Source organism: Pantherophis guttatus, chromosome 1, assembly GCF_059756535.1.
Source record: "Pantherophis guttatus breed Tessera chromosome 1, ASM5975653v1, whole genome shotgun sequence".
NCBI lineage: Eukaryota > Metazoa > Chordata > Lepidosauria > Squamata > Colubridae > Pantherophis > Pantherophis guttatus.
The window spans coordinates 15,790,793-15,813,729 of NC_142063.1; the positions used below are offsets into that span (position 1 = coordinate 15,790,793).

General features: G+C 45.7%; 1 protein-coding gene across 1 annotated transcript in view; it reads left to right on the top strand.

Annotated features, from left to right (window-relative positions):
* Nucleotides 1–22,937, top strand: part of DDX49 (DEAD-box helicase 49) — a 28,513-nt gene that overhangs the window by 2,158 nt on the left and 3,418 nt on the right. Inside the window, exons 2-10 of the mRNA XM_034422605.3 lie at nt 2,896–3,019; nt 5,134–5,219; nt 5,404–5,525; nt 8,249–8,436; nt 15,113–15,253; nt 16,824–16,899; nt 18,559–18,635; nt 18,751–18,848; nt 20,442–20,516. Of these exons, the coding sequence (XP_034278496.1) occupies nt 2,896–3,019; nt 5,134–5,219; nt 5,404–5,525; nt 8,249–8,436; nt 15,113–15,253; nt 16,824–16,899; nt 18,559–18,635; nt 18,751–18,848; nt 20,442–20,516 (987 nt within the window). The remainder of the gene's footprint in view (nt 1–2,895; nt 3,020–5,133; nt 5,220–5,403; nt 5,526–8,248; nt 8,437–15,112; nt 15,254–16,823; nt 16,900–18,558; nt 18,636–18,750; nt 18,849–20,441; nt 20,517–22,937) is intronic.

The window sequence follows — 22,937 nt, forward strand, 5'->3', positions numbered from 1 at the left end:
TATCTGAGCCCACTGCTGCCACCAAACCAAACCGTGATGCAGTTTGTTAAAAACGCTCTTCATCGTCCCGCGGTAAAAAGTGGCCAGGACATAAGGAGAAAGATGTCCTCTCCTCATCCGAAGCAGAAAATGTAGGCGCTGGTTTGCAGGCTTCACTAAGGATGACGGGTGGAGACACTAGTTCAGATTGTTAATTGTTAATTATCAGATAAATTATCTGCACCCCAAGATACTTAATACTGTTGACCACCTACATCTGTGATACTGCATCCTTGATACTGAGTGGAATATGACTATGCCAGCTCTTTATTTTATTTTATTTTATTAAATTTGTATACCGCCCTACTCCCTAAGGACTCAGGGCGGTGAACAGCCATAAAATAAAACATGTAGATACAAAATTTAAAATAAAGATAAAACTAATTAAATAAATTTGGCTGAGACATTTTAAAACCCCAATAAATTAAAACCAAATTTAAAATTCCATTTAAAAGAGGAAAAGTTTAGGTCAGGCCAGCTTGATGGAATAAAAACGTCTTAAGTGCGCGACGGAAGGTACGCAGATCCGGAATCCTCCGTATCTCCGGGGGGAGCTCGTTCCAGATTGTAGGTGCCCCCACAGAGAAGGCTCTCCCCCTGGGGGCCGCCAGTCGACATTGTTTGGCCGACGGCACCCGGAGGAGCCCCTCTCTATGGGAGCGTACTGGTCGGTGGGAGGCTATTGGTGGCAGCAGGCGGTCCCGTAAATAGCCAGGTCCTAAGCCATGGAGCGCTTTGAAGGTGATAACCAAGACCTTGAAGTGCACTCGGAAGACCACCGGGAGCCAGTGCAGCTCGCGCAGGAGAGGCGTTACATGGGAGCGCCACGTTGCTCCCATCACCACCCGCGCGGCCGCACTCTGCGCCAGTTGGAGCCTCCGAGTGCTCCTCAAGGGGAGCCCCATGTAGAGAGCGTTACAATAGTCCAGACGGGAGGTGACGAGGGCATGAGTGACCGTGCGTAACGAGTCCCGATCCAGAAAGGGACGCAACTGGCGAATCAGGCGAACCTGATGAAAAATCCTCCCGGTCACGGCCGTCAAGTGCTCTTCTAAAGACAGCCGTGAATCCAGGAGGACACCCAAGTTGCGAACCCTCTCCGTGGGGGCCAATGCTTCGCCCCCAATAGTCAGCGATGGCACCAGCTGACTATATCGGGACGTCGGAAACCACAGCCACTCGGTCTTGGATGGGTTGAGCCTGAGCCTGTTTCTCCCCATCCAGATCCGTACGGCCTCCAGGCACCGGGACATCACTTCAAGGGCATCGTTGGGGTGGTCTGGGGTGGAGATGTACAGCTGGGTATCATCAGCGTACTGATGGTACTCCACCCCAAAACCACGGATGATCTCGCCCAGCGGCTTCACATAAATGTTGAACAGAAGGGGCGAGAGGACCGATCCTTGTGGCACCCCACATATAAGGGGCCTCGGGGTCGACCTCTGCCCCCCTGTCAACACAGACTGCGACCGGTCGGAGAGAAAGGAGGAGAACCACCGTAATACGGTGCCTCCCACCCCCAACTCTTCCAACCGGTGCAGCATGATACCATGGTCGATGGTATCAAAAGCCGCTGAGAGATCTAATAGGACCAGGATAGAGGAACAACCTCTGTCCCGAGCCCTCCAGAGATCATCCACCAACGCGACCAATGCCGTTTCCGTGCTGTACCCGGGCCTGAAACCCGACTGGAACGGATCTAGATCTTTCTAAAATCTACAATTATTTACAATGGTCTCCTTTGTTTTATTAATATTTTTATTGCACAAGTCCACCAGAACCTTCACCTCTTCCCTATAAGGACCTTCATTGTTGTCCTCACAATGTGATTCATAGCGGATTTGGCACAGGAGTCGTGCCCCATCTGAAGGAATTGGAAGGCTCGCTGAACCCTTTAACGGTTTTTGAACCCCTCCCATAGCAGTCCCACCCCCAACATGCCAAACATGAACAATGACAGGTAGTCATTGCCACGGTCACTCACGCCCTTGTTACCTCTAGGTTGGACTACTGTAACACCCTCTACATGGGGCTGCCCTTGGGATGTGTCCGGAGGCTTCAGCTAGTCCAAAATGCAGCCGCGCGGGTAGTTACGGGGGCGTCTAGATACTCCCGTGTAACACCTCTCCTGCGTGAGCTGCACTGGCTACCGGTGGTACTCTGGATACGTTTCAAGGTGCTGGTGCTCACCTATAAAGCCCTTCATGGCTTAGGCCCGGGTACTTGCAGGACCATCTCCAGCTGTTCTCCCATCGTCCTGTGCGCTCTCACAGAGTCGGCCTCCTCAGGGTGCCGTCGGCCAAACAATGTCGGCTGACGACCCCCAGGGGGAGGGCATTCTCTGTGGGAGCCCCGACCCTCTGGAATGGATTGCCCACTGAGCTCAGGACAGCCCCCGACCTTCTTTCCTTCCGTCGCGAGCTGAAGACGTGGCTCTTCTGCCGATTAAATTGATCCGTTTGGGGGTACACTGGTATAATTTCAAATTGTTTTTTAATTGGGTTACTGATTTTAATTTGGTATTGTATTGTGATTTGTATTGAAGTTGTCATTTTGTAAGCCGCCTTGAGTCCCTAGGGAGAAAGGCGGCATATAAATCGCAATAAATAAATAAATAAATAAATAAATAAATAAATAAATAGTCCTCAACTTACAACAGTCCGTTTAGTGAACGAAGTTACAACGGCACTGAAAAAAAGTGACCGATGACCATTTTTGACCCGTATGACCATTGCAGCATCATGGCCAGGTGATCAAAATTTGGCCGCATGGCCAGGTGCCTCTGACCACACACAAAGTGCCCCACACACCTTTTGCCTTTGTATTGAGCTGGCTTCCTACATCTTGCTCCCATAGGTCGCGACTGCATGGGCTGCGCCAAAACAGGAAGTGGCAAGACAGCTGCCTTTGTGCTCCCCATCTTGCAGAAACTTTCTGAAGATCCTTTTGGCATCTTCTCCCTGGTGTTGACACCAACAAGGTAGGGGCAGGTATAGCTTGGGAAAGGACATTTACCTCGAAGAGATGGGTAGGTGAATTCTTGGTTTGGTCTGTGCTTAAATGAGTTGCACAAAGTAAAGATTACCATATATACTCGAGTATAAACCGAGTTTTTCAGCACATTTTTTATGCTGAAAAAGCCCCCCTCGGCTTATACTCGAGTGAGGGTCCCACTTACCTGTTCTCCGGTGCAGTGTGGGTGTTCTCCGGTCTCTCCCGCTCATCTGCGGGCACCTGCAGCCTCTGTGGGTGATCCAATAACTGCTGATATCACCGCTCTTCTTCTCCCGCTCTTCTCCAGGGCTGTGACCAATGACGTAGCCTTTACAGTCTTACCCGTGTTTGGTCACGCCCAGTGGTTGGATTCAGCCAGTTCGCACCACTTCGGGAGAACCGGTTGTTAACTTTCTGGGCAGTTTGGCAAACTGGTTGTTGGAAGAAATCATTAGGGCAGAGAACCGGTTGTTAAATTACTTGAATCCCACTACTGGTCACGCCCCCTTGCTCCGCCCAAGCATTGCTGAATACAAGTACCGGTCTTGGATATACAGTACGTTTATTTAGGATTTTAACTCTTGTATTTTAGCTTGGTTGCTGATTGAGCTGTTTTTGAAATTTACCAGTAGCTGCTGCATTTCCCACCCTAGGTGTCAACTTGCAAAGCTTTCAAGTTGCCATGAGCAGGAGGGAGGGAGAACTGATAGAGCTGATTGATTTCCCTAACTGAAGTGCATGCCATACATTCTTCCTGACCGCAATCAGAAGGAGGGTGTTGGATTTCACAGCCAGCCAAAGTGGGTAATTGGAGAATGTGATTTATGACATGGCCAGAGAGGAGGGGAGAGACAGGGTCATAGGGGAATGTAAATCTACATGGGATTAGTTCTAACTGCATCCGAATATTGCCAAAATGGTGCTCCTAATAAATGACTGTATTTCTTTTGAAGTTCGGCTCATGGCTCATGAATTAATTAGGGCATCTTTCGGAAACTTCACACTAGGCTTATACTCGAGTCAATAAGTTTTCCCAGGTTTTTGTGGTAAAATTAGGTGCCTCGGCTTATATTCAGGTCGGCTTATAGTCGAGTATATACGGGTAATTGAGTATGTCTACTCTAGTGAAAAGAAGGACTAGCAGTGACATGATAGCAGGGTTCCAGTATTTGAGAGGCTGCAGCAAAGAAGAGGGGTTCAATCTATTCTCCAAAGCACCTGAAGGCAGGACAAGAAGCAATGGATGGAAACTAATCAAGGAGAGAAGCAAGCTAGAACTAAGGAGGAATTTCCTCACACTCAGAACAATGAATCAATGCTCCAACACTGGAGGTTTTTAAGAAAGATTGGAGAATCATTTGTCTGAAATGGTGTAGGGTCTCCTGCTTGAGCAGGGGGTTGGACTAGAAGACCTCCCTGAAGATTTATTTTAGTTATTATTTATTATTCGTATTTCTATGCCGCCCACTCTCCAAGGACTCTGGGCGGCTTACACCAAAGACAGTACACTAAATAGCATATTGCCCCCAACAATCTGGGTCCTCATTTTACCCGCCTCGGAAGGATGGAAGGCTGAGTCAACCTTGAGCCAGTGAGATTTGATCCGCTGATCTGCTGAACTAGCAGTCAGCTGAAGTAGCTGCAGTACAGCACTCTAACCACTGCGCCACCTCAGCTCTTACTTAAGATGATAGTGAAACAGGCTGGAAGCACTGATGCCTCCTCATGGTGGATTCTCTCTTACCTGCAACAGAATCAAGAAGGAAGTCAAAGGGGAGAAGTCTGCTCTGCCTCTGCAAAATACCATATTTTTCGGAGTATAAGACGCACTTTTTTTCCCTCCTAAAAGAGGCTGAAAATTTGGGTGCGTCTTATACTTCGAAATGTAACCCCGCGCGGTGCCCAAAATGGCTACCCAGAACAGCTGCTGCCTTCTCTTACCCCTTCCGCGGTAAGCAGTATGCTCCATCGCATAATTGGATCCGGCAACATTATTCTGGGAGACATATTTGTCTTCATTCAGATGGAATATGAATTTAATATTAGTAATTAAATAAATGGTTTTTTTAAAAAAATCTTTTTCCTTCCCTTCTCTGCCAGAGAGCTGGCCTATCAGATTGCTGAGCAGTTCCGTGTCCTTGGGAAGCCTCTGGGTTTAAAGGACTGCATCATAGTCGGGGGAATGGGTACGTAAACTTTATTTGGAACCTGGAAATTCACCCGCTCCCTTTAAAACAAGCTATCTTAAGCCCTGCGAAGCTGCAGAAAATATTGATTTGACCACTTCATACGCTGGGATGAGACTCATAGGTTTTTGGATGCTATCTCTTACAAGAGGTGCTAAGATTTTCTCTCTTGATGGACTTTCAGATATGGTCTCTCAAGCCCTGGAACTGTCTCGGAAGCCCCATGTTGTCATCGCTACCCCCGGCCGCCTGGCTGATCACCTGCGGAGTTCCAATACCTTCAGTCTTCGAAACATCAAGTTCTTGGTAAGGCATTTTGTCACGGTAATGATTTAAGAGCTGACCAACTGCTACAATGATATAATGCTAGGAATGAGTCAGCAAGGTTTTTGGGCTGATATCACTTTAAGAGCCTGTAATAAGAAGAGGCCCTGTTGGGGTGGATCTCTCAGTGTATGCTTCCGTGCTGTAATTGCTGATTGCTGTTTGTTTCAGGTCTGACTAAAGTATGTGTATGTATATATTTTTTGTAGATAAAATCACTATTTACCATATTTTTCGGAGTATAAGATACACCTTAGTTTTTGGGGAGGAAAATAAGAAAAAGGCTGATTGGCAGGTGGATCGGCCTCCTGGAATACCCCGAATCAGCTGTTTCCAGAGGTGGATTTTAGTGACAGGTTCCTTGGTTGTGAGCTCTGTGCCTTGCTTTTTTTTTTTTGCTTTTTTTTCTGCCTCTGAAACTTCTGAAACTCTGTTTCAGAAAAAACCTTTTCCTGCCTCTGAAAGCCTCTGAAGCTCTGTTTGGGGGCTTGTTTTCTGAAGCTTTGTTTATGATGCTTTTTCCAGCATCTGAAACCTTGGTTTGAGAAGCCAGGCGGGGCTACATTCGGAGTATAAGACACACTCAGATTTTCACCCTCTTTTTTGGAGGGAAAAAGGTGCGTCTTATACTCCGAAAAATACAGTAAATACAAACCTCTGTTTACTGTATTTGCTGCTGGGTTGTCTCACAAAGTCACACAGTGTGCACTCTGACACATTTGCACAGAGTGGGGTTTCTCAACCTTGGCATCTTTAAGATGTGTGGACTTCAAATCCCAGAATTCTGGCTGGGGAATTCTGGGAGTTGAAGTCCACACATCTTAAAGGGGCCAAGGTTGAGAAACACTGGTATAGAGCCTTAACTTAGAATTAGGATCCTGGGTAGCAAAAGGCTGGAGGAAAAAAAAATCTCTTTGTACCACTGTTAGGCAAATTGGAACGTTTCAGTCATAAGTATAGTACTCCTTAAGTTATGACTGTAATGGAAGCTGCCCATTATTGGTTGTAGATCGTAACAGTTGTAAAACATGTCCAACCTGATTTTATTACCTTTTTGTGGCAGTTACGAAGCAAAACATGGCAGATGTAAAAAAAAAAAAAAATGCCATGATGGTTAAGCCAATTAAAGTCTTGCTATGGGTTTGATTTTGCCAAAAACAAAGTAAATGCCATTTGGCACAATTGTTGTAAACTGCAGTCATGTGACCGCAGGGTGCAAATGGCCATAAATGCAGCATGTGGCCAAGTACCTTCGAGTCCGGTCATGTGACCACAGAGGGAGGGGGACTGTTGGAACTTCAGGTCCAAGTTGTAATTTACCCCTTTTTCAGGTAAGTCAGAAGTTCTAACCGTTGCCAAGCAACCAGTCATAAATCAAGGCCGACCTGTACTTTCTGTTTGAATCCTAAAGACCTAGTAACTTCTCTCCTCTGATCAAACTTTCTGGCACTAAATTCTGCAATGACCACACAGCTGCCCAACATATTTTTCTGATGGATTGTTTATTCCCTCCACTTCCTTTTCTCCAAGCTTGTCTCCACGTAGTAGGATTTGTTTCAAAACCGTGTAATCCGTAAGAGGACTATTAAGTCCATTTTTTAAAAAAAATGGACTTAAACACATTAGGCTTCAGTCAAATTCTTCGGAGAGGGGCGGCATATAAATTGAATAAATAAATTAAATAAATTAAATAAATAAATTAAAATAAATAAATAAATAAATAAATAAATAAATAAATAAATAAATAAATAAATAAATAAAATTGATTAAGGTGGGTTTTGTTTTGTTTTTTAGACCACCAAAAAGCTGAGTAAACATATACAGGTATTCCTCGATTAGGACCAGTCATTTAGCAACCCTTCGAAATTATGACAGATCCCCAAAGAGCTTCTTTCGGCTTGGATTCCAAGTTCCGATGGCCGCCTCATCCATTCCCCCCGTGGGCATGTGATCACATTTTGGGTACTCTGCAACTGGCTTGCATTTACAGCCATTTCCAGCATCCCGTGGTCATATGACCACGATTTATGTTGGATTTTGCCGAAAACTGGCATTTACTTTCTGTTTACTGCAAAAAAACCCAAAACACCCATTGCAGACAATGGATTCTCTTAACTATCGCCACAAAAAAATATCATAAAATTGGGTTGGTGGTGTGGTGTATCACCCGTTTAACAACCAGCGTGAATTACAACTGTAATTCCAGGCTCAATTACAATTGTCAGCCCGTGACCGCCTGTCCTGAAAGTCAGCTGGCATGAAATAGCCAGTGTGCTGGCTGCGGAATTCTGGGAATTGAAGTCCGCAAGTCTTACTCTGATGTACCCTGTTTCCCTGAAAATAAGACATCCCCTGATAATAAGCCCAATCGGCTTATTTTAGCATGCGCTAAAATAAGCCCTCCCCCTGAAAATAAGTCCGCCCCAAAAATATTTAAATGCACGCGCAGCCGGTCCCCGCCATTTCCTTTGGTTTCCTCCACCTGCCCCAAAATAATAAGACCTCCCCGAAAATAAGGCCAAGTGCTTATTTCGGGGTTTAAAGAAATATAAGACAGGGTCTTATTTTTGGGGAAACACGGTAGATATTTCCCCAGTGATGGTCCAGCCCAGGCTGCTTTTCAGGTTGCCTTTACCCTTTAGTCTGGTCCTTACTGATAGTTCAGCTGCAGCCACTTCCTGTCTCCTTTTTGGTTTTCATTTTAGGTCCTAGACGAAGCCGACCGGTTACTAGAACAAGGCTGCACCGACTTTACCAAAGATTTGGAAGTCATCTTGGCTGCAGTTCCAGCCAACAGGCAGACGATGCTCTTCAGTGCCACCCTGACAGATACCCTGAATGAGCTCAAGAAGATCGCCATGAACAAACCCTTCTTCTGGGAATCGATATCTGAGTGAGTTTAGCTTTGGGGGCGGGGGGGATGTCTTCGAATGGGGAAAGAATTTGGGGCTCGGCGGGAGGGAGAGGAGGATAGGAGAGAAGCTTACAGAACTGTGTGCTGTAGAGAGAAGAGTTTTTTTCTCCCTCTGTCAAAGTGAAACCCCAGTGAAATTAATAGTTAGTAGTTCGTTTCTTTTACTACAGGTAGTCCTTGACCTACAACCGTTTGTTTAGCGACTGTTCAAAGTTACAACAATACTGAACAAAGCGACTTACGACTGTTTTTCACCCTTACGACCGTTGCAGCACCCCCATGGACACGTGATCAAAACACTTGGTGTGTATTTATGACGATTTCCGTGTCCCAGGGGGGTCACGTGATCACCTTTTGTGCCCCTCTGAGAAGCAAAGTCAATGCAGACCAGTAGTGAAATGTAAAATTTGTTACTACCGGTTCTGATGATCCCAGCTGAGCCGTGCAATCATTAGAGGCTTTTTTTTTTTACTTTTAAAAGCATTTTTTCAGCCAAAGAGGTTGTAAAAAATGCTTTTAAAAATTAAAAAAAGGCCTCTGATGATTGCGCGGCTCAGCTGGGCAACGGGAGGGGGGCAGGGATTTTTGCTACCAGTTCTCTGAACCTCCTGCCTCCATCGCTACCGGATCGGGCGATCCGGTCCAAACCGGGAGCATTTCACCCCGATGCAGACGCTAGATTCACTTAACCACTGTGTCCAAAAAAGGTCACAGAATAGGGCAAAACTCACTTAACCGTCCTGCTTAGCAGTGGAAATTTGGATTGTGGCCATAAATTGAGGACTACCTGTAGAAGAAAAAGTCTACTTCCTGAATTGCCCATCTAGCCTTTACTGATCACAACTGTCAGGATTGAAATTAAACTCCTTCCTGGCATTTCCAGGAGAGGCCTTGAACCCAAACTCACCTTCCATCAGTGCCCATTAGAAACCACAGCACCCCTGGCAAACCAATGAATGAAAGTGGCTTGTTTCACATGGTCCCCAAGGAGGGGTCCTCCTAACACCTTTAAGGGAGATCAAACGAATACCTGGTCTTTGGTCCTGCTCCTGTCTCTTCCACATCTGCAGAATTCGTCTAAATATCCTTTTCCTTCTATCTTGCAGTGTCAGGCACAGAGAAAGGAGACTTTAGTGTAATTGGTTAGTGAGATGCCTAAATTGGGTGGGTGGATGGTGTTGTGGCCTGTCGGACGCCGGCCCCTCCACCACCTGAATCAGAGGAGGAGGAGGTGTGGGAGTCAGGGTCAGCATCAAGGTAACCTGAGCTCCAAGGTGGAAGAGGGAATGGAACTGGCAGAGAAAGATAGAGAGAGGTGGAGCTTGGGCCATCTGTCAGCCCTCAGATGGAGAGTCAACAGCCTCCCTGGTCTGGAGGTGGCTGATAAGGAAGAGGAGGAACAGTGCCTGATGCATGGATGAGCAGAAGGCAGAGGAGAGGAGAGCAGTGGAAATCTATGGGCCAATCCTTGGGACGGAAGAGCCATCACTGCTAGCGAAGCCCCACCTTAGCTCTGGGGATAAAAGGCAGGGGGCGGAGAGGAATAGATGGGGCAGACAACTATTCATCTCCCTGCCGGACAGACTTGTTAGCCTGCGTTGAAAGAGAAACTTTTTGCCGGGGCTGCCAGCACTCCTAATGAAGGAATCTTTGAGTTCACTTCAGAGGATTTGTCGTGTTTGGAGAGCTGGGTCAGAACAGATGGATGGACGGAAAGATGGGATGGAGAGATAGATTATTAGATTTTTGTTTTGCCTTTACTGCTTTATATAAATTATTCAAGGCAGTGAACATCCCTAATGCTCTTTCCTCCTATTTTTCCCACCACAACAATCCTGTGAGGTGGATTGGGCTGAGAGAAACTGGCTGGCTCAAAATTTGATGCCTAAAGGATGGATTAGAACTCACCATCTCCTGGCTTCTCGGCCACTACATCAACCTGGTGTAGATAGATTCCACAAAGTGACCATAAACAGAGTGATTGTCCAACTGCTCCAGCGGTGGGTTCCTCCCGGTTCAGCCCGGTTCGGTCGAGCCGGTAGCGGTGACGATATGACGTCACTGAACCGGTTCTCTTTGTTCGGGAGCTGCCCGCCCCTGCGTTATTCTTACCTTTTATTTGGCCCCGGCCCCAATCTATTTGCTGCCTCCCCAGCCCCAGCTGATCGGCTAGAAGGAAAAAAACTGTTTAAAGTCTTGCCGCGGGGCTTCAAAGGGCCGCCCTACAGCTGATCAGTGTTAAAAGGCACTGTGGTGGTAGACCAGTGTGTTCGAAAAACAAATGGGTAGACCGGTACAGCTCTGCAAGCAGTTAAAAGCCTGGGTAGACCAGTACCTCTGCTAAATCCTAAAGAATTGTCACATGACCATCAAGCCACGCCCACAAAATAAGCCATGCCCACAGAACCGGTCATAAAAAAATTTAGAACCCACCCCTGCACTGCTCCCTGTGGGATCGCTCTCGAGTCAAAGTCCAATAACACGTAGGGTAAATAAAACTGCCTTCTACTTCCTTCCCTGAATTGAATGTAATGGGAGTGAAGGGAGGATGCATTCAGTTGCTAAAAAGCTATTTATAAATGGTCTCATATAAGCCTATTTAAACATTCAAGCTACAATTTCCGTCTTAATCTTCCTCAACCAATTGATCCTGTATGTTTAATTAAGTTTCTTCTGTATCCCTCCACTCCTGCTTAATGAATGCTTTGGAACGAATTCTGGCGTAATGACTTGAATCTCTTGACTTCCTAATGAAGGCTCTATTTCTGATGGACTTTGACCAGGCTTAAGTAACTGTTTATAATTTGATTGTAGGCTGGTGCTTTCAAAATCCCTGTCCCTAACTAACAGCTGGCCAATCTCACCGTCCTTAAGAGATCTTGGGTCAGTCTTGCGGAGAAAGTTAGTTTATGGTAAACAAGCCGGATTGCTGGTGCCAACCACAGGTGGTCCTCGACTTACGACTACAATGGAGCCCCAAATTTTCTGTTTCTTAAGTGAGACAGATCGCGAGTTTTACCCCATGTTTACAACCTTTGTTGCCACAGTTTTTGAGTGAATCACTGCAGTTGTTAATAAACTCGGTTGGTAAGTGAATCTGGTTTCCCCATGGACTTTGTTTGTCGGAAGGTCGCAAAAGGGGATCACGTAATTCGCAGGACACTACAACCGTCATAAATACGAACCACTTGCCAAGCACCTGGATTTTGATCACGTGACGACGGAGTTGCTGCAACGGTTGTCAGTGTGAAAAACAGTGATAGGTCACTTTTTTTCAGTGATTTTGTAATTTCAAGCAGTGGCTAAACGAATGGTTGTAAGTCGAGGACTACCTGTACACATTAATGCCGCTTTTCTTCTACCAGTGGAAATAACAGACCCAGAACCTTCAGTATTCAGTCTAAACCAGGATTCCATGATATGTCAGTCCTGCAAAAATCCAAAGCGGAGGAGGCTTCATTTTTGCTCCTACTTTGCATATGTTGTGGCCCGTAAGCGGCCTGTGCAGTTAGTAGCTGATTCCGACAGCAAGGAGGCTGGTGTGGTGCTGCACCAGCAGCCTGTGCAGCTGGCACTCAAGTCGGACAATGAGGAGGCTGGAGAAGATGTGGTGCCAGAGGCGGGGATTCTGCCAGGGCCTTCAGAACCTCCAGAAGCGAAGTGAAGAGGACGAAGAGGAGGAGCCTCTTCTCGATGCACGGGCACGCAGAGCTGCCAAAAGACAGGAGTGGCTCCTCAGGAGGAGGTCTCCTCGAGAGTAAGGCTTGGGGCTAATTGGCCACTCCCTTAGTCTATTTAAGGAGGACCGCCGACTGAAGCAATTTGCAGGGAACAACTTAGTTCACATTCCTTTGTGTCTTGTCTTGCTGATCTTATCAGCTTCCTGCAAATTGCTTCTGGACATTCTGCCAACCATAGTAAGCTTTCAGTTATTATTCTTTGAACTCTTGGTGGCTGTTAATGCAGTTAATTAACAGCCGTTGTTGTAAAAGACTGGTTTATTTAGTAAATTATGGTTTGAATGGACTTTGTGTGTGCTGCGTTCTTTGGGGTCCATAGCTGGGGCAGAACAGCGTAAGAATGACAACGCAGAAATCTTGGATCGGTTTTAATGCTGAACAAACCAACACTTGAGTTTATTTCCTGCATCACTACAACAGGTCAAAGAAATAAAGGCACAGTGTTTTAGGTAGAAGCCAAATAGGATCCATTTTGCAATAAACAATAAACTAGAATTTCCGCAGCCGTGCAGACTGCTGTATGTGAGCAGAGCAATGACGCAGAGTCTTCTTAATTGATTCATTTTGTTTATTTTACAGTATTTATAACCCATCCCAGTCCCAATGGACTTTGGGCAGTGGACATTATCCACAGAAGTACCCTCCCCTAATGAGTAAACAAGGTCAAAACCAATTAATCACGCAAAGCAATCTTAACCTCAAAGAAAACCTGAATCAAGCAACCAAAACCAGATTGAAATAATTCGATTGTCAGCACTCCAAACTACATTCGTTCCAGTGCTGACATAAGAAGGAGAAGTGAAGGCGTCTGGAAAGGGACGTTTGACTTTTCACCTACTTATTTTCTCTGGAGATAATATCCCCTAGGAGATGGGGTGGGAGGGGGGAAATTCCTTTGAGCTGGAGTAGATTAGGGGTAGAATGACTTGGAAGATGGCCAATGAGTGCAGGGGAGTGGGGAACGGAAAGGGAGGGTTTTGGGGCTGGACGTCAGTGTTGGCTTCGTTTGGAGTCGAGTTAGAATGTCATGCTTAATAAATAGGAGTTTTTCTTCAAAGATTTTGTTTGAAATGCAATTTATTTGAGACGACCTCGAAACTTGACATCGATTGTAACTTATTTCTGGAACTGCAGCAAAATGGGGGCTGCATGTATTTCTGGAGGGGGGAGGTGAATATTGCAAAGGGTAGGGGCTGTTACAGGAAAGGTTAAGCAGATGTATAAACAACAACTGCACCCTCCAGTAAGGCTGATCTTGTAGAGGAGGGCCTCAGTGGGAAGGAGTATTGTTGGACTGACCTTTACTGGGAAGTGTTGTGACCTAGGCTCACTTAGTCATTACAAGACACAAGTAGTCCCAAACAAAACTGTTTTATTATAACAGCTGAGAATTACTTCATTCCCAGCTTAGTCCAAATTAATTGCAGAACAAACCTTTCAGAATAAGTCCTCCGGGCTTATCACAAACCTTTATCTTCTTTGGCACTCTGCCAAAGGCCTTTCTTGGCAAAGCCCCGCGAAGTTCAGAAACAACTGGAAACAGATTTAGCAGATTTCCCTGCCGTTGTAACTTCAAACAATCATGAAACAAGCAATTTTAAGTCGGAGACCACCTCTAGCTGCCCATCTCAATCAATACGTGACTGGGCGGCATGCATCATAAAACGTAAAAACAATTAAAACAGTACAAAATAAAGTTACGCGAAACCAAATAAAACTCTTTGTCAGCACTTCAAGTTGCATTTACTCTAGTGCTGACATAAGAAGAAGTGGAGGCATCTGGAAAGGGACATTTGACTTTTCACCTACTTATTTTCCCTGGAGATAATATCCCCTAGGAGATGGGATGGGAGGGGGGAAATTCCTTTGAGCTGGAGCGGTAGATTAGGGGTAGAATGACTTGGAAGATGGCCAATGAGTGCAGGGGAGTGGGGAACGGAAAGGGAGGGTTTGGGGTCTGGAAGTCAGTGTTGGCTTCGATGAGTCGGAGGTAGAATGTCGTGTTTAATAAATGGGAATTTTTCTTCAAAGACTTTGTTTGAAATGCAATTTATTTGAGACGACCTCGAAACCTGACACTCTTATTGTGGATGCTAATACAGCCAGGAAACAAGGCCCTTAACATCTCAATATTACTTTATTGTGAAGATGGATTGACAGAATCTTGCAAATTTGAAAGTACATTCGCCACGCCCCCCACCCTGTCTTCTTTACCATCCCAAGAAACTAGGGAGGGCTGAATCTGTTGCCCTGGCCATTAGGCGGCTGTGGGTTACGCTGTCTCTTATCTAACCATTCCTTAGGCAGCATCTCTGCCCACCTGTCCCAAGGTCATTCTACATACTATTACAGCAGAGGAGTAGAGAGATAAACTTAAGGGAATGCAAGAATGACTAAATAAATATTAGTTCAGCCCTGGGAAGAAGAAAGGGTGAGAAAGAAACTCAAGATTGCCCTGCCTTTTTCTCTTCGGTATAAGACAATGTTTTTCAAACTTTTCAACTTTTAAGATGTGTGGATTGGGAATTCTTCAACTTCCCAAAAGTCCCCAGCCAGCTTTCTTTAAGATTGTGTAGACCAGGGGTCTCCAACCTTGGCAACTTTACGACTTGTGGACTTCAACTCCCAGAGTTCTGGGAGTTGAAGTCCACAAGTCGTAAAGTTGCCAAGGTTGGAGACCCCTGGTGTAGACTGTCTAACCATAAAGTTGCCATGATTTGAGAAATATAGTACTGGTATAACAGGAGGCAGAGGGAAGCTCTATCCGCCTTTCGGGGTTCTTGTCTACAACAGTCAAGTGTAGTCATTCTTCTGGTCTCTATTTCTTGACTTGTCCTCCCTTGAAGGTCTTCTGATTGTACCTTAACTCCACTAAGATCTCTTCTTCCTTCTCTCCATCTCCCAAATCCCACCAGGGTACGAACAGTGGAACAGCTCGATCAGCGTTATCTTCTGGTGCCCGAAAAGGTCAAAGACGCTTACTTGGTCCACCTTGTGCAAACGTTCCAAGATGAACATGAGGACTGGTCCATCATCATCTTCACCAACACTTGCAAGTGAGTTTGTCCAGAGCATCTTTGCCTCCCATCATTTCTGCTTTCTCTCCTTTCTCTTCTGTCCCTTCTTTTGGTCCAGAGCTGATATTTCAGTCTTAATGTAAGGATGCTGAATAGCAATGTGCCAGTCAGGCCAAAACTTGCCCATCAATTCAAATTAAAGTTTTTGAGGTTGATTTTTTTTTTTAAAAAAAAATCTGTTTTCTTCCCTACTTTAAATCAGATTGAGGAGAAGGCAGTTGGGGTGGACTTAGTTTACCTAGTGTAAGAGATTGTAGTCAGGAGAAAGTGCAGTTTTCTCTTTTCTTACCTTTAGTACTTTAAATATCCCAGGGGTTGCCACAAAGAAGAGGGAGTCAAGCTATTCCCCAAAGTACCTGAGGGCAGGACAAGAAGCAATGGGTGGAAACTAATCAAGGAGAGGAGCAACCTAGAACTAAGGAGAAATTTCCTGATAGAACAGTTAATCAGTGGAACAACTTGCCTCCAGAAGTTATGAATGCTCCAACATTGGAAGTTTTTAAGAAGATGTTGGATAGCCATTTGTCTGAAGTGGTGTAAGGTCTCCTGCCTAAGCAGGGGGTTGGACTAGAAGACCTCCAAGGTCCCTTCCAACTCTGATTCCTATTCTATTCTATTCTATTCTATTCTATTCTATTCTATTCTATTCTATTCTATTCTATTCTATTCTATTCTATTCTATTCTATTCTATTCTATTCTATTCTATCCCGTATGCCCTGAGTAGGATGGGACTTCTCCTAGACATACCTTTTCCTTCAGCACTTTCTGGAATGATTAGGTAATCAGATTTTGCTATAGAAAGTACTGAAAAAAAGCCTTTCTGTGTCTAATGTGATAAGAGTGGACTATAAGAACTCAACTGAGACGGATGGATGAATGATGTTCCCTCTAGTTTTTATAGTTCCTAGTGATCACATTGATAATAGTTTTCTCCTGGATGATTATCAGATAGACCTAATCTCTTCTATCTGGTAATCCAATTGCTACCGTATAACTAGGTCCATCTCCCTTGCTCTGCTGGTTGTCTTTTTCTCTTTCCATCCAACTTTCCCAGCCTTAGAATTTTCTCCAGAGAGCTGAGTTGTTGCTTAATGTAGCCTGAAGTAGGAAAATTAGAGCCTGAACTATATGTGTGCAAGTGAGAATTTCCGTTTGATACGGGCCCAAAAGCTCCCTGCCTCATTTGCAACGATTTCATTGTGAGCTAGTCTTTCTCCTTAAGTCTAGAATAGAGGAAAGGTGAATCTTTGTTCCCATCTCAGAGTGCAAGGTCAGTCTTTCAAGGAATGTTAGCAAAGAGATCCTTATCTATCAAGTTTAATCATTGGTGGCATCAGAGAATTGCATTGACCAAGCAGTCAAACTTGCCTTGTGACGTAATCAGGAGCTGGCGCATCTTTTTGATTGACACATGGGCAGGGCACTGATGTTTCTGAGCAGATGCAGAGTTGTAGCTCCTGCACTAGCTACTAGAGTAGCAAAAGACTGGTTTTATTATTTTATTATTTATTAAATTTACATGCCACCCATCTTGCTCGACCTTTTTAGGACCTGTCAAATTCTCAACATGATGCTCAGGAAGTTCAATTTCCCATCCGTGGCTCTCCACTCAATGATGAAACAGGTAAGTCAATGATGGCCTCCAACGGCTGCCCAGAGGATGGAAGATCGGCGCTCAAGGCCAATTCCTCAAGCCGTCTTCTGCCATATTTGACTCCCTGCCACGTAGTTTGGGTTCAGCATCTTTTCCACGGATGCCAGCTCCAAGCCTCCATGGGGCATAAGAAGGCCCATGGACCTTCCTCTCTTTTTCCATCCATCCCAAGGAACCTTCTGAGCTGCATCTCCAATTGTGCTTCTGCACAGAGAGAAGGAGTGTCCCATCGCTCAGTGAATAAAGCAACTTCACCTGTAGGGAATTCCAGGTTGAGTTCCCAGTATCCCAAGTAAAGCAGATCCTGTTCTGCTGTAGGCTCCCTTAAAAAGCAGGAAGCAGGAATTGGTCCCGGCAAAACCTCTTTTAATTACACGACTGTGAACTACGTTCATTCACAGCAGGGGTGAAATGCTCCCGGTTTGGACCGGATCGCCTGATCCGGTAGCAATGGTGGCGGGTGGTTCGGAGAACCATTAGCAAAAATGCCTGCGCTCCCCCCCCCATGCCCAGCTGAGCCACGCGATCATCAGAGGCTGTTTTTTTACTTTTAAAAGCATTTTTTCTACAACCTCTTTGGCCGAAAAAATGCTTTTAAAAGTAAAAAAAAAGCCTCTGATGATCATGCAGCTCAACTGGGATCATCAAAGGCTTTTAAAAGCATTTTTTCTACAACCTCTTCGGCCGAAGAGGTTATAGGGAAAAAAAGCCTTTAAAAGCCTCTGGCAATCCCAGCTGAGTTGCCTGATCGTCAGAGGCTTCTAAAAGCATTTTTTTCTGCAACTTCTTAAGGTTGTAGAAAAAAATGCTTTTAAAAGTAAAAAAAAAAAAGTTGGCCATGCCCACCCAGTCACATTACCCACCACCACCAAGCCACGCCCACAGAACCAGTAGTAACAAATTTTAGATTTCACCCCGGATTCACAGTCAGCGAGGTTTGTCCAAACAGTTTTCCAAAGGAATATTTATCAACACACCTTATCTCGTTTGGCAAGCTGCCACGTAACTTGTTTCCAAACGCAGTGCAAGGCAAAACTTGGCGCAGTGTCTTAGAGTCACGAACAGAACTTCCCACTCTTGAAACTACCAAACGAAGGAATTGTTTCCTGCAAAAGCCCCCTCCCCATTTGCTCCTCTTTTGTTTCCTATGGGAGGGGCCAATCACCTCCAAGATGTGGCTTTACTCCCAAGTCGACCCTGTTTTCTTAGTTGTTCTTGTCTTCTGGCAGCTTTGCGCATGCACACATTGGGAACGGGCTCCAGCTATTCCTCTGCCTCACTGCTGTCTATCTCCCTCTCTGCCTCCAATGCAGAGCCCTCGTCCGAGCTTTCCCCAGGCCCCAGGACTGGCCCATGTTCCTCCCCAACCTCCTCACTGTCTGACTCTGCTGCTAGCTCTGCTCTCTGCCGGCAGGCCACAACAGTAGGGAGTGTCCCATCGCTCAGTGAATAAAGCAACGTCACATGTAGGGAGTTCCAGGTTGAGTTCCCAGGCCTGCAAAATCCTCTCTTCTCATCCGAACCCCCAGCAAGTGGCGATTGTTAGAGAAAGCAAGCTTGATTAAAAAAAATGCAATTTCCTGCTCTGATGATGGTCTTTTTCCTTCTCTCCTTTTTTGGGGTGCTCAGAAACAACGTTTTGCAGCGCTGGCAAAATTCAAATCAAGTGTCTTTAAGATCTTAATAGCTACCGATGTAGCTGCCAGGTGAGCGAAGCCAGTCTGGAGCTAAAATAGGTGCAGAAGAAGGGGATGTGTCCCAGATTAGGTAGATTGCCAAGCTTAACCATCTTTTCTTGTGTTCCATTTCTTTTGGATTTAGGGGGCTCGACATTCCCACCGTCCAAGTCGTCATCAATCACAACACGCCTGGACTTCCCAAAATCTACATCCACAGGGTGGGCCGAACAGCCCGAGCTGGTAAGGAGGAATTCTCTTTGTTGCTTCGAATCCATTGTCCTTTCAGACTGATTCCTTCTCTTTGGAAGCAACAGGAATTCTTAAGGGGTTTGTGCACTTTGTGACTTCAGAGCCTGCTTTGATTGACATTTGAACTGGCCTTTAGAAAGAGGCCTCCCTCTGGGATTCCCCACCTTCTAGGGCACTGGAGCATCCTTGCCCGGGAAAAAATGCTGTTTATTCCAGCGGTCTCCAGCCCTGGCAACATTAAGCGTTGGCGGACTTCAACTCCCAGAATTCCCCAGCCAGCAAAGCTCCCTGCTCCAAACAGACAAGCAGATACAGATTAACAGAGTTGGAAGGGACCTTGTAGGTCATCTAGTCCAACCCCCAAAGCTGCAAAAAAAAAAAAAAAAAACTGCACAAGGGCCAAGCCCTCCAAGGAGATGCCCCCTTGGCGGACCCATCGGCCCTGGCTGACTTTGCTACCCCCAAAAGGCGAGGCTGGAGAGCGCTCGAGTTGGTAGGCGCGCCTGCCCGGGGCGCAGAGCAAAGCTGGCTGGGGAATTCTGGGAATTGAAGTCCACCAGGCTTAAAGTTGCCAAGGGTTGAGACCCCTGGTTTATTCTGTAGGTTCTGCTGGAATTTTCTTCTCATTGGAATTTTTCAATGTGCCGACATGCTTTTTATCTTTGCACGCATCACTTCAAGATTATTTATCGGTAGTCCTCAACTTACGACCATATTTGAACCTAGAATGATCATTGCAAGTCGAGGTTGTTAAGCAGATCACCACCTGATCGCGCCCATAACCTTTTTGCATCAGTTGTTAAGCAAACACCGTGGTTGTTATTAAACCGATCTATTTTCAACAATGGGTATTTTTTTGCAGGCAACAAAAATGAAGGGAAAAAAAGTCAAAAATCACAGTCGTGTGATTGTAGGATGCTGCAAAATAGCCATAAATGTGAGCCGGTTGCCAAGCACCCAAATGTAGTCACGTGACCAGGGGGCAGGGTGGTTGCGGCCGTCATAACTTTGAAAAAGGGTAGTTTCTGGCTTTGCTGGCTGAGGAATTCTGGGATTTGAAGTCCACAAGTCTTAAAGTTGCCAAGGTTGGAGACCACTGTACTACAGTAGTCCCCAACTTACAACAGTTTGTTTAGTGACAGGGGAAAAAAGATTTATGACCATTTTTCACACTTATGACCATTGCAGTATCCCAATAAGTCACCTGATCAAAATTTCAGACGCTTGACAAAACTGGCTCATATTTATGGTGGTTGCGACGCCCCCACCTTTTGCGACCTTCTGACAAGCCAAGTCAACGGCAAAGCCGGATTCACTTAACAACCATATTACCAGCAACTGCAATGATTAAGTGAATCGTTAAGTGAACCATATGGTTGTATGGTTCACTTAACGACTGTGGCAAGAAAGGTGGTAAAATGGGGCAAAACTCAACTGCCTCGCTTGGCATCAGAAATGTTGGGCTCGATTGTGGTCATAAGTTGAGGACTAGCTGTCCTGTCTAGAACCGGCTTTCTTAAGGGAAAAGGGGGAAGAGCCATCTGTGCCCACCGCTTAGGTTTCTCTCATGGCCACCCTTTACAGGTCGGCACGGAATTGCCATCACGCTGGTGACCCAATACGACATCCATCTCGTCCATGCGATTGAAGAACAGATCAGTAAGTTGCAAAACGTCGGAAACTTTTGGGGTGGGTGGGGAGCCTGGAAAAATATGTTAAGATACTAGTTTCCCCTCTCGCGTAGTTGGCAGCATAGCTGGCTGTGGAATTCTGGGAGTTGAAGTCCACAGGTCTTTAAAATTGCCGAGGTTGGACCCCCCCCCCCACCCCCCCAGGTTCTCTCCTCCATCCAGCCAAAGATTTGTATGCAACAACAACAGCTACAAAAAAGTATAAAGCTGGAGGTTTAGAGGAAGATGTTTATTCTTATCACTGGGTTAAAACAATATTTTTTATTTCATTCTTGGTTTTGATTGCCTTCTATTATAATATTTACATATAGCTTTTATATGTTTTACCTCTGCTTGTACACTGCCCAGAGTCACTCTACGACAGAGGTGGGCAATTTCTAATATAAATACAAATCAATACGTAAAGCCCAAATGCAACAAGTTATGGTCAGCTCATGGGTAAACCCGACTGTTGTTTACAAATCATGGTTTATCACGATCGTGTGGATCTGTGCACAGCTAAATAAGCCAGTGGTGAAATCTAAAATTTGTTACTACTACGGTTCTGTGGGCGTGGCTTGGTGGGGGGCGGTAATGTGACTGGGTGGGCGAAGAGGTTGTTAAAAAATGCTTTCAAAAGGCTCTGACGATCCCAGCAGAGGTTTTTTTTCTTTTAAAAGCCTCTGTCGATCAGGCAACTCAGCTTGGATCGTCAGAGGCATTTAAAAGAAAAAAAGCCTCAGCCGATCAGGCAACTTAGCTTGGATCATCAGAGGCTTTTAAAAGCCTTTGAGGATCCCAGCTGAGCCGCGCGATCATCAGAGGCTTTTTTTATTTATTTTTAAAAGCATTTTTTTTGGCCGAAGAGGTTGTAGAAAAAATGCTTTTAAATTTTTTTTAAAAAAAGCCTCTGATGATTGCACGGCTCAGCTGGGCATGGGGTGGGGGCAGGGATTTTTGCTACCGGTTCTCTGAACCACCCGCCTCCATTGCTACTGGATCAGGCGATCCGGTCCGAACCGGGAGCATTTCACCCCTGAAATAAGCCCTGCCTTAGCCCAGTATCTCTGCTCTCTACCTGTTCATGTTTTTGGTTGTCACTGTTGTGACCGAGGCCCACGTAGTGATTACCAAACACAATTCAGTCCTGAACAGACTTACTGTATTTTATTAAAACCGCTGAGAATTAATTCGTTCTCAGCTTAGTCCAAAACAGATTCTTCATAACCAGTCCTACGGCCTCATCACCAACCTTTGATATCTTTGGCAACCTGCCAAAGGCTTTTCTTGGCAAAACCCCCACAAAATTCGAGAGACGCTGACAAGAAGCACGGGAATCAACGTTGCTTTTCTACAAAGAACCCAACGGCTCGTTGCTGCTCTTTTAAGCCTTATGGGAGTGGCCAGTCATCTCCTGGCCTTACTCCCAAGTCGTCCCTTTTGCTTTAGCTACTCTTTCCTTCTGGCAGCTCTGCGCATGCGTGCACTAGGAACAGGCTCCTCCTGTTCCTCTGCCTCTCTGCTGTCCGCCTTTTGGGGCTCCGGAGTCCGTGCATCGCTCCCAGATGGCCCTGGCCCCATCTCTGCCTCCAACACAGAGCTCTCGTCCGGGCCTTCCCCAGCCTCCAGGACTGGCCCATGGTCCTCCCCAGCCTCCTCACTGTCCGACTCTGCTGCCAGCTCTGCAGCCTGCTGGCGGACCACAACAGTCATATTGATGTATTTGTTCTCATTGTATTCTTTTGCCATTGATTATTTCATTGTTCTCTTATTTTACTTCTGTTTACACGCCTTTCATTTTTCTTCCTTTTTATTATTGGAAGCCACCTAGAGCAGCCCTACGGGGAGATAGGCGGCAAATAAATTTAACAAATAAATGGATGAATGGAAGTCCCCAGCCATTGAAGCCCAAGTCCTTCTCTCCACTGGAGACAGGCAGTGGGGTTCTTTTCTACAGGTAGTCCTCAAACGTACGACCACAACGGAGCCCAACATTTCTGTTGCTAAGTGAGACGTTGGATAAGTGAGTTTGGCCCCATTTTACAACCTTTCTTGGCACCGTTGTAAAGTGAATCACTACAGCTGTTAAGATAGTAACACAATTGTTAAGTGAATCTGGCTTCCCCGTCGACTTTTGCTTGTCAGACCGTCGCAAAAGGGGATCACGTGACACCCCCCCCGGGACACTGCGTCCGTCATAAATATGAGTCAGTTGCCAAGCGTCTGAATTTTGATCACGTGACCATGGGGATGCTGCAACGGTCATAAGTGTGAAAAACGGTCGTTTTTCAGTGCCATTATAACTTCGAACGGTCGTTAAACAAAGTGTTGTAAGTCGAGGACTACCTGCCTAGCATGAAATGGCAGAGATGCTCACGTACAAGTGATGAAAAGATTATGCTTTGTGTTT